This window comes from Fopius arisanus, unplaced genomic scaffold, assembly GCF_000806365.1.
Source record: "Fopius arisanus strain USDA-PBARC FA_bdor unplaced genomic scaffold, ASM80636v1 scaffold00016, whole genome shotgun sequence".
In the NCBI taxonomy this organism is placed as follows: domain Eukaryota; kingdom Metazoa; phylum Arthropoda; class Insecta; order Hymenoptera; family Braconidae; genus Fopius; species Fopius arisanus.
In genome coordinates, this window is record NW_011887755.1 from 1,276,946 (window position 1) to 1,287,391 (window position 10,446).

Below are 10,446 nucleotides of genomic sequence, written 5' to 3' on the forward strand. Positions count from 1 at the left end.
CAAAAATTTCGAATGTTTCACTTTCAGTGAAAATTTCAGTGAATAGCTCCTCGGTGTTCATGTTACCCTGATACTTTTTCAAAATTTCGAATGTTTCACTTCCAGTGAAAATTTCAGTGAATAGCTCCTCGGTGTTCATGTTACCCTGATACTTTTCAAAAATTTTGAATGTTTCACTTTCAGTGAAAATTTCAGTGAATAGCTCCTCGGTGTTCATGTTCCCCTGATACTTTTTCAAAAATTTAGAATGTTTCAATTTCAATACTTATACTTTTGCAGAGGGATATTTCGATTGATTATCATTAATAAAAAAAAAAAATTAATGATGCCAGGATCGAACCCGGGCCGTCGGCGTGCCAGTCAAGCACGTTGCCGTTAAGACAACGCACTTTATTATAAAATTATAATTTCATTAGGAGTATATATATTGCAAAAGTTTCGTTTTCAAAAATGTTAAATTTTTCAATTTCACTGGATATCTCCTGGATTTCCAAATATTCAGTGTTTAAACAATATTTCCATTGATTAGCGATTTAAAAAAGATAAAAATGGAATTATTTAATAAAAAAAAAAAATGAATGTTGCTGGTCTCGAACCCTAGCGGTCCGCGTGCCAGTCAAGCGCGTTGCCATCTAGACCACGCGCTCATTGCAATAATATAAATTAATTAGTAGTATATCTTCAACATATTGAAAATTTTTTTCGTTTGAAATTCCACAAGATGTGGCTTCCCCCTTCCGCTTGTTTTACAGTTGGCTAAATTTCAGTTAAATAAATAAAAAACAAAAAGCATTCAGACCACAGTAAATAAAATTCACCCCGTTGACTTGATAGACACCCCCGCATTGCGTATGGCGCCCTCCCTCTCGTGGGCTGCAGTACTACGATGCCGCTGGGGTCACTCAAACCCCCAGAACTGAGCCTCTACTTTAGTCCATCCTCTTTGGGCAGTACAGGGGGTAAAATGGGGTTGAAGTGAAGCGACCTGGAGGTCGTCTCAACCCCGTCAACTGGACGACTGACGTTAGTCTATTATCTTTACTCAACTCCGTCCTCTTCGATAAATAACGTAGCATAATGACATCGCTATGCTACATACTCCTACCTATTGTTGTGATTATTGGATTGTTAAGAAAATGTCGTGAACGTTCGTGGGGAAGATGCAAGGACACAAGCAATTTGCAGGACCGTGTTTTTCTGGTAACCGGCGCCAATTCGGGAATTGGAAAGGAAACAGTCAGAGAACTTGTCAGAAGAAATGCCAAAGTCATCATGGCTTGCCGGGATATGGAAAGTGCACGTAATTGCATCGCCGAGATACGTACAAAAATTCCCACTGGGGAAATGGTAAATTTTTTATTTATTAATTTTCACGACGTGACGATTTTTTTTTTCAATCTCGGTTTATCCAATTACAAAAAAATCATTAATTGTTCATTTCTCTGTCGACATAATTTATAGATTCCAATGGAGCTCGATTTAGCTTCTCTCTTGTCGATCCACAAATTTGCGGAACGTGTACTGCAAGATTTTCCAGAAATTCATGGGCTTATAAACAACGCCGGTGTTTACGTACCTCTAAAAAATCGAACATCAACAAGAGATGGATTCGAAATTCACTTTGGAGTTAATCATCTCGGTCATTTCCTTCTCACCAATTTGCTGTTGGATAGGATGAAAAGATCTGCACCGAGCAGGTACACTTTACCCTTTCATTTTTCAAACAATTTGCACATATTGAAAAAAATAAAACATTAATCCATTCTTTGTACTCAGAATCGTTATAGTAACATCAAAATTAATGGAGTCTGGGGTAATTGATTTCTCAAATCTCAACGGGGAAAAGGGATTGCCCTCAAAAGGCAGGATGAATCCTGCCTACTGCAACTCCAAACTCGCCAATGCATATTTCACGACAGAATTAGCAAGAAGACTGGAAAATACTGGTGTGAATGTTTATATGGTCTGTCCGGGATTCACTTACACTGGATTATTCAGGAATGTCAAGAGGAGGTGGTTCCATTATATCATCTTTTCGCCAGTTGCCCTTCTTTTTTTACGCACGGCTCATCAGGTAATAAACTAGGATATTCTAAAATACTATTATAACATTTAAAAGGGCACACTAATAATAAAAAATATGGTAAGCCTTTAAATGAATGTAAGAGCTCGCCAGGAATTCCAGAATCAATTTCGAAATTTTGGTATTACAATTCCAGCTTTTATATTTAACTCGTCAGATCTATTTTTTAGATGAGAATTTACAATAATTATTGTACTGGGTGATCATTTCAGGGCGCACAAACAGTACTTCACTGTGCAACAGATGCTGGTCTATCAAATGAAAGCGGACTACTGTATCGTGACTGTAATCTTTACGCATCAAAAAGGACTCTCAGGCCGGAAGTAGCTCAAAAACTCTGGGATATTAGTGCTAGTCTTACCGGAGTTCATTCTTCCAAATAAAACATTTTTTTTTCATAGATTTTACTTATAACCAACTGATGAGATCTCTTTATCTCTCTCAGAATTTTTTGAAATTGTACATAACATGAGAGAATATTTTCATTTCGAAAACCCAATTTTTCTAGATTTCCAAGTTCGAATTATCGCAACGATAGCTGTCCAATGAATAGTGATTGCTTACATAATCAGTGATAAAATAGAATAAAGCATTAATTTATTATCTGAATAAATAGAGTGAAGGAATTAAAGAGAACCAAGATTAAGAATAAAAATGAACCCTTTGATATTGAGAGAGTAGACTGACATCATGTAATGAGTCAGTTACAATCATTGTTTGTTCGATTATGTTCAAGTGGTACGATGAAATAATTTGATTATTAATCCAATGTCCTTTGCTCCAGTCAATTCCACCCGCAGTTATTCCATGAAGAAATTTATTAAATTTAATTTCGAATCGAAAGTCATTACAATAATTAGGGAAAAACATAAATTTTCTCTAAAATCTCTTCTTGTTTATTTTAAACATAATTTTCCTGGAAATAAATTGAATAGTTTCATATAAATTCTTTAATCCAACAATTATTTATCAACAAATTCAATTCGACTCCAAATCCTTCAATTTATATGCAATAAATAATTAAATAAATCTCTTCAACCATTCTATCATTCTTTTCCCCCGAATGAAAATAGCATTTGATCCAGAAACAAATAGCCAGCTAAAATAAATTACACCTAATTCATGGAATCATTGAAAAATAATTATCCTCGAATCAGAAATAAACCTAGAACCTTGGTTTCATTACCTTAAAGCTCGTCTTTTTGCTTGCGAGTGCTTCAGTTCTTGCAAAAACATTTTCCGAGCTTTTGCGTATGGAATTAATGAACTCACTGGAGGCTTGAAAATCATTGACAGTCTCTTGAACCCTGTTAGGCTGTGATCGAGAGATGGGAACAGGAAAAGTCTTCCTTTCCATTGACATCTGGAAAATTGGATTGGACTCTGTTCTCCAGTTGCTCCTGTCATCTCCATCATCGTAAAACGACTTAGCGCTCTCAGGACAGCTGCAGGCGACTCCCAGTCTTTCCTCAATCCTCTCATAGGAATTCCTGGTATTATCCAACGATACCATCGAACTCGAGAGTGTTTCAGTACTGTCATTTACTCCCTTCTCCCCCTCAAGACCAGTCAGAGTTTCTTGACTCCTGTCCTCCCCCAATTTTTCTACCGCTGAAATCGTGAGACCCTCACTCGATTCAATACTCTCCTCACCCACCTGAACATTATCCAAAGCATTGGCAAGTCTATTCAATGCAGTTTCGATTTTTTCATCATCCAACTCCCCATTAATTCTGTTCACCTCAGTCTGAGACGCCCCCAAGGCCATTTCACAGCTGCTTATTGAGTTGGAACTCCTCTGCCTAATACTATCACCATCACACTTCGGTTTTGATACAGACACAGGTATCGTAATCTCGATCTCAGGCTCAATAAGCTGATTCGACTGTACTTGTAGCTTCAGCCTGTCATTCTTACGATCATGAAACAGCCCATCGTCAATAGTCTCTCCACTACTGTTGCTCATCCCATCTCTGGGTAACGAAAATGTTTTCGCATCGATAGCCGATTCCTCAGACTTGCAAATACGTTTGCTCTGCTTTCCCAAAACAAAATATTGATTTGGTTTATTAAGGCCTTGATCAAGAGAAGATCCTAAGGAATTTCTCAGCATTCTCAACTGACTCATCGTCCTGGTCCTACTGATTTTATCAATCACCACTTTTTGGAGAGGAGGAGTCAGGGGAACATTGTGTTTTCCATTAGCACTGTTATCAGTATCCAGAGATGAGCCTGAGAACGTACGTTTTGAATTGTCCAGCGACTGATTAGGTTTCAGGTTGAGTAGAGATCCCAAATTGATTAATGTCGGACGTAAATCAATGGTGGTGAGGCCACAGTACCACCTGAGTTGGGCAATGTTTTTATTCAATAAATAAACCCCGTAATTAAACCGTAATTTATCCTTGCTGCGAGAGAAAAGTGGAAACTGACGATCTTTCTTGGGAAAATTGTCGTTTATGTGGTCGACGATTTTAGTTCTCGAGCCGCTGAGGAGAATGGGGTACCTAGTGGGGACGTTGAGAAAGTTGGCAACCATCTGAGTGCATTGGGCCACGTAACCCAGGGCCGCTGAGGTCTGAATGTCGTTGCAGGAGTCCAGCTCTTCACTGTCTGGCAGATGAATGTTATTGATAATGTATTTTCGTTCAGACTCTTGGCGAATGGGGAAGATCAGGCAGAGATCTGACATGAGGTGACGTCTCATGTATGCCAGCTGTGCCGATGCCTGTACATAAACCTCTCTAGTCTCTATGTGACTCTGGCGCCACTCCTTCAGTCTTTCCATGTCCTTATTGAGTTCTCGATATCTCTCCATTAATAAGGAACCGTGATCCTGATTCTCCTCCATCACACTCAGATGTAATTGATTTAGTGCCCGCAATTCACCCATTTTTCGAAATCTCTCTTGCTCTAGTAATTTCATTCTAAATTTCGCTACTTCTAATTCCTTTTTAATCATCAAAATTTCTGCTTTCTTTTCTTTACTTATTCTCTTTGGTTGAAGTAATCTGTTAAGAGTTGTCTGTCTGAATTTTGGAGATTGGACACCATCTCCAGAGGCTATTCGCTCTCGTAAGGCCTCGGTGGCCTCATTCTGTTGCTTAAGCAAATGCATCTTTCGTCTGAGGCTAGTTAATTTGGAGACTGTGTAGCTGTCTCGGATCTCCGAGTTGCTGACACTCATGTAGAGGTAACGACGGAATTCGGGAGGATGAAGAAGGCAGTAGGATGGCACAAAGAAGCCACCGTAGAGGTGAAATATGAGGGAATTTGGCCGGAGCATTGGTTCAAGGTTGTTCGAGAGCTTTGGGCCCATGTAGACGAGACCCGTGAAGGAGATACCCCACGTGAATACTGTTACGTCGCTTGTCGGATCGGCCACCACTGTCCGTCTCCATAGACGCAAAATTATTTCTATGCAATACGACGTTTATAAATTCATTATAATTTTATAAGGATGATTTAATAAAATAATTCAATTTAATTACCATTTGCAGTGGAGAGACCGGTGGCATGCAAAGTAGGCACTTCAAGGCTCACCCATCGTGGGCTACCATTATCAATGGGCTCACTTGTATAAAATGGTGATGACATGCTCGATCTGTGGAGTGTGAAATAAAACCAGCATATTTTATGGTTCTTATCCGTCTCCAAGTTACACCCTATCACTTGGCACAGGCTCCTCAGGCGCAGCTGAAATTCCAGAGTCACGTGCCGTTATTATTATACATATGGCCTCCACTCAAAAAAAAAATACATTATAATAAAGAGGAGTTCAGTGGTAAATCAATGGGCTAGAAAAAGCAGTGATAATTTTTCTGACCTGTTGGGTGGCCAAGGGCAGCCAAACTTTGTACCTCGGTGCAGCTCGCGGTTGAAGTGTTACATCCAAGTCCCTTACGAGACCCTGCGCGACTTTCACCTCCATTATTCACAATCATGGCAAACCTCCACCCACTTTGATATGTTAAGTTTGTTTTGTTCAATCGTTTAATCAAGTTGCAACAGTGAATGATAATAAACAAACGATAACCACCGAATAAATATCTATGTGACATTTATCATCGTTCAGTTAAGGTTATCTATCACGTTAATTGCATTCAACTGATCCTAATCGGTAACGATATTCTCTTGATAAATTAGCGGTTTTTAATGGGTTGGTACTGGTGGTCTTGAAATTAATCAGGAGTATATCTGGTTTTTATTCGAGCACAATAGCATTGTTACATCTGGCGTGTTTTAATGTCAATCAAATGAGGCTGAACGTTGACAGTTTAGTTTTTTCACAAATCAAGCAATTTTTCACAGATCCACACACGGTCAGATGTGAACACAGCTGCACAGGTCGGTAAGGATGATTATTTATAGATAATGTCATTATCAACTGAGCACACCCGAGAATCCTTAATAAAATAAAATAGCTGAAGCGCCCCCATTCACAAGTTCAACCTCTAATTACTCCATAATCGATGGCTTTTCACCAACCCCGCATCCTGGGCTCTATCCAGTTTTTTTTCGAGTGGATTTGTGTGCTCTATCTCAGTTGACTGAATTTTTCACTTAATAATTCATGAAAATCGTGGGTGAATTGAATATAATAATTGAGGCTCGATAAATGGAGAAAACATCAACGAAATTATCGCAAGTGAAGCGTTTGAAAAACGATTGAAAAACTCGTGACAATGTTCGTGAACTCACCGTAAAAAGTCATTGATCTAATGGACAGGCTTGCCAGATTTTTAAAATAATTTTCTTCAATCTTCACTCCTTTCGTGAGGACTTTATCCAACAGTGGATGATAAATTGGATGTACTTGTGGGGTGTGTTCACTGGTTTATCATAAGTGAAGTGAAATTATTTGTGGAGTAAATTTAAAGAGATATTTGTTTTTGTGGACTCCATCAGTGCAATGTACCGCATTACAACTGCATGAATAACCGAGAAATTTTATTTGTCAATTTGTGATGATTTTTCACTGTTACACTCAGTTTTGGAGCGGCTTTTGTTGACAGTCAATTCCGTTTTATTCGGATAAACAATGACCGCAACGTTCGATCAGTATGACAAGTCGAGGTAATTGGATAAATTATTGAGTTTACATCTTCATTGTGATTATAGTCCATTAATTCTCCTTGTGAATTCCTCGTCTCTTATTTTTAATTTCATTTAACCACGATTTCACGTAATAATGAATTCAGTGTTGAGTCGGAGTGGAATTATTCTGTGTGATTCACTCCAAGCTCCAGCAATTTTTTGTTCATTACGCAAGGTGTTTTTGGGATCCAAAATCATGTATTTTCAACGAATTTCAGTTGGTACTTTGGGGCAATGTCGAGGCAGGACGCCTCCGATCTGCTGATGGGGGAAAAAGAGGGTGGCGTATTCTTGGTTCGTGACAGTACCTCAATTCATGGCGATTTTGTGCTATGTGTCAGGGAAGACAGCAAAGTCAGTCACTACATCATCAATAAGATGCAGCAGGGCGATCAGATACGTTACAGAATAGGCGATCAGATATTTCCTGATATTCCCAATTTATTGGCGTTCTATAAGATTCATTATTTAGACACGACTCCACTCATTAGGCCAGCGCCCAAGAAAATACAAAGGATTGTGGCTAAATATGATTTCGAAGGAAATGATCCTGATGATCTACCTTTCCGCAAAGGTAAACATACATTAATCCAGTATATTAATTCATTTTGTTTATTAAATATTAAAATTTTTAAAAATATATTCATATATAATGAAAGTGGTTGGAAAAAAAATATGAATACTTGAAGAATCGAATACGTCATAAATTTCGGAGTGGAATTACCTGCGGTCACATGACTTTGAATTAATCTCTTGTTATCGCTCAATCACATAATTAATCTCGACAAAAATCAATCAATTTGACAGGTGAGATTCTCACAGTCGTCACGAAGGACGAGGAGCAGTGGTGGACAGCACGTAACAGTGTTGGACAAACAGGTCTGGTACCAGTGCCATATGTACAAAAGTACGAAGAAGATAATCATGGAATTGAGAACAATATACGACCAGACAGTACAAGCAGTGGCTCCAGTACAGCATCAAATTCACTCCCATCATCCACAACACCATCTGTTAATGCAGATATAACGCAACAAGTAACAACAACACCAACAGCAACAGCCACAGCAACCGCAACAGCAACAGCAACAGTAACAGCAACACGTCGTTCAAATATTCAGCGCACATTGCCAGCATTTGCAAAGGTTAAACAGGCACGTGTGCCAAATGCCTACGATAAAACAGCATTGAAACTTGAGGTTGGTGACATGATTAAGGTGACTAAAATGAATATGAATGGCCAGTGGGAGGGTGAACTGCACGGTAGAATTGGACATTTTCCATTTACTCACGTTGAATTTGTCGATAATGAAACAACTGGTGAGGATAATCAAGAGATTTGAAGGTGAAGGTGAATAAAGCAAGTATATAAAGCAAAATGAAATGTTTGTCTTTTCGCTCTTCCAGTTTGTAATGCAATTACATAAGAAATCAATTTTCGTGGTTGTTACCAAACAAAGTATAAATAATTATGTATGAAATAATGTTTATCTCAATCAACTTTGCCATTAGCATCAACGTATTTACTATAAAAGTTTATGTTTTATTTGATAGCACTGTAGATTGGTGAAGTAGGAAGATGTCTTATTCATTTTTGAGAATTTTGAGTCATTGAATTATCTGAGAATGACGGAGTGATGAAGGAATATACCGTAATATCAGGCGTAAAGGACTGGAAAATTCATAATACGAGTGCTTGTTGAAAGAAATGCCTATATAATTGTAAAGATGTGTTTTCGAACATCCTATCGAGTTATCGTAGACGGCTCAGAACGGGAGGACAGAATTCTATGTCAACAATCGATTCAGTTCATCTTCTTATCTCACTTTTCTATAAATTTCTCTTATTTTGGTATTCGAACTTATTATTCGAGACACTCAATAGGAATGTGGAGTCTATATATATGTACAGAGATTCCAGAGAAGGGAGAAATTTCATATTTTTTTTATTTAAAAAAATTGCAGGATCGACAATGAGGTATAAAATGATAATCGAATTGTGAATGAGTATTAGAAGCTATGGTAGGTGAAGATATCGTTGTATTTTAGATTGTTTTTGCAATAAATGGAGAGAAGATTTTTCTGTTTCGGCCTTTGTTCAAATTATTGAGATATTCTGTACAAAATTGTGAACTATTTTTCGATTTATGTGGTGTTTTGATGATTTTTCAGTTTTAATGAATACTTTTATACGAGAAAATTTCAGTAAATGGAGATTGATGGACAGTATAAAAACTAGAATCTTCTCCTTTTAAAAGAAAATGCAACACTCATGGAAATCAAAATGAATGATCAAATTTTAATCATCACTGATACGGTGGTTTTTTTGTAATATTAAGAAAAAATCGAATTCTTCAATGTAAATAACATTAATTGTATTTTCCTTATGTTTTTTATTTCACATATTGATTTACCAGAATAAGTGAATATTTCCGTTTTCCCCTTTCTTGATTTAACAGTTGTTAAGTTCTAGTCACACCGAGTGAGCAGAAATGCAGCTATTTGTACAGAGTGTCTCATCAACAATTTTTTTTGCTTATATAAAATCCTCAACTTTTTGAACAAGTGGCCTCGACGAAATTGTACTATGGATTTATGTAAATCTTTAATTACTTGATGGGTGAAACTTGGCTTTTGCCCAGCACAAGATGCATTGCATTTTCATTTAATTCTTCAAATAGAAAACAATATATTTTTCACTTAATTTTATAAGAGTGTTATTATTTATAAAAATACCCAATCAATCCATTGTTCTACTCCGTCTAATTTATTTCTGAATCATAAAAATTTTGAAGTGGCCATCCATAAAAGAGAAAAAAAATCGTATGAAAATCACTTCAAAAAAGGGAAGTGCTTTTGTCTAATCGTGAGAAGAGCCTCTTCTTTCATACAAATAAATAATGCATCTCATTATCGATCACATGGGTTTTGCATGAATTCCACAGACACACATGCCAAATTCCTCAGATTGGAGTGAAAGATGAGAGGGTGGATATCGTCTGGCGTTCGAATTTTCACCCTACCACCTTTCTCACATCAATCATTTAATCCGACGTTCTAATTGAATTGCGTTGTTTTGGTAACCACCTCCTGTCATCGATTCCACCTGCATTTGCACGCCCAGCTACTGGCATTACTAATGAATTACGAATTTAAGTAGAAGATTTTGGGGCCCTCCATATACAGTGTCTACCGTTTAATTAAAGTACTCAACAATACCGTAACATTCATGGCAATTTTTGCTGCGGGTCAAAATTTAAATGTCA

The 10,446-nt window shown here is 37.4% G+C and overlaps 3 protein-coding genes across 3 annotated transcripts; 2 read left to right on the forward strand and 1 right to left on the reverse strand.

The window, feature by feature from the left end:
- Nucleotides 1-900: 900 nt before the first annotated feature.
- LOC105263806 (retinol dehydrogenase 11) lies at nucleotides 901-2,852 on the forward strand. The gene is made up of 4 exons (XM_011300259.1): nucleotides 901-1,347; nucleotides 1,462-1,697; nucleotides 1,777-2,074; nucleotides 2,296-2,852. The coding sequence occupies exons 1-4, from the start codon at nucleotides 1,078-1,080 to the stop codon at nucleotides 2,464-2,466; spliced, it is 975 nt and encodes a 324-aa protein (XP_011298561.1). The 5' UTR covers nucleotides 901-1,077; the 3' UTR covers nucleotides 2,467-2,852.
- Nucleotides 2,853-3,041: 189 nt separating this feature from the next.
- Uvrag (UV-resistance associated gene) lies at nucleotides 3,042-6,455 on the reverse strand. Its single transcript, XM_011300260.1, has 3 exons — nucleotides 5,910-6,455; nucleotides 5,575-5,779; nucleotides 3,042-5,500 (listed from the first exon to the last, which is right to left on the reverse strand). The coding sequence occupies exons 1-3, from the start codon at nucleotides 6,012-6,014 to the stop codon at nucleotides 3,249-3,251; spliced, it is 2,562 nt and encodes an 853-aa protein (XP_011298562.1). The 5' UTR covers nucleotides 6,015-6,455; the 3' UTR covers nucleotides 3,042-3,248.
- A 111-nt stretch (nucleotides 6,456-6,566) lies between these two features.
- On the forward strand, nucleotides 6,567-9,889 carry Crk (Crk proto-oncogene, adaptor protein). Its single transcript, XM_011300261.1, has 3 exons — nucleotides 6,567-7,159; nucleotides 7,399-7,754; nucleotides 7,988-9,889. Exons 1-3 carry the CDS (start codon nucleotides 7,125-7,127, stop codon nucleotides 8,521-8,523), a joined length of 927 nt encoding a protein of 308 aa, XP_011298563.1. The 5' UTR covers nucleotides 6,567-7,124; the 3' UTR covers nucleotides 8,524-9,889.
- The last annotated feature ends 557 nt before the right edge of the window (nucleotides 9,890-10,446 follow it).

Bases quoted from the DNA above. Each gene is read 5' to 3' on its own strand.
- LOC105263806 (XM_011300259.1), top strand. From the start codon at position 1,078: ATGACATCGCTATGCTACATACTCCTACCTATTGTTGTGATTATTGGA. The intron at 1,348-1,461 runs GTAAATTTTTTA...CATAATTTATAG, and splicing joins AAATTCCCACTGGGGAAATG to ATTCCAATGGAGCTCGATTT. The intron at 2,075-2,295 runs GTAATAAACTAG...TGATCATTTCAG, and splicing joins TTTTACGCACGGCTCATCAG to GGCGCACAAACAGTACTTCA.
- Uvrag (XM_011300260.1), bottom strand. From the start codon at position 6,014: ATGGAGGTGAAAGTCGCGCAGGGTCTCGTAAGGGACTTGGATGTAACA. The intron at 5,780-5,909 runs GTCAGAAAAATT...CTGGAATTTCAG, and splicing joins TGCCCTTGGCCACCCAACAG to CTGCGCCTGAGGAGCCTGTG. The intron at 5,501-5,574 runs GTAATTAAATTG...CGTATTGCATAG, and splicing joins CGGTCTCTCCACTGCAAATG to AAATAATTTTGCGTCTATGG.
- Crk (XM_011300261.1), top strand. From the start codon at position 7,125: ATGACCGCAACGTTCGATCAGTATGACAAGTCGAG. The intron at 7,160-7,398 runs GTAATTGGATAA...AACGAATTTCAG, and splicing joins GATCAGTATGACAAGTCGAG to TTGGTACTTTGGGGCAATGT. The intron at 7,755-7,987 runs GTAAACATACAT...TCAATTTGACAG, and splicing joins TGATCTACCTTTCCGCAAAG to GTGAGATTCTCACAGTCGTC.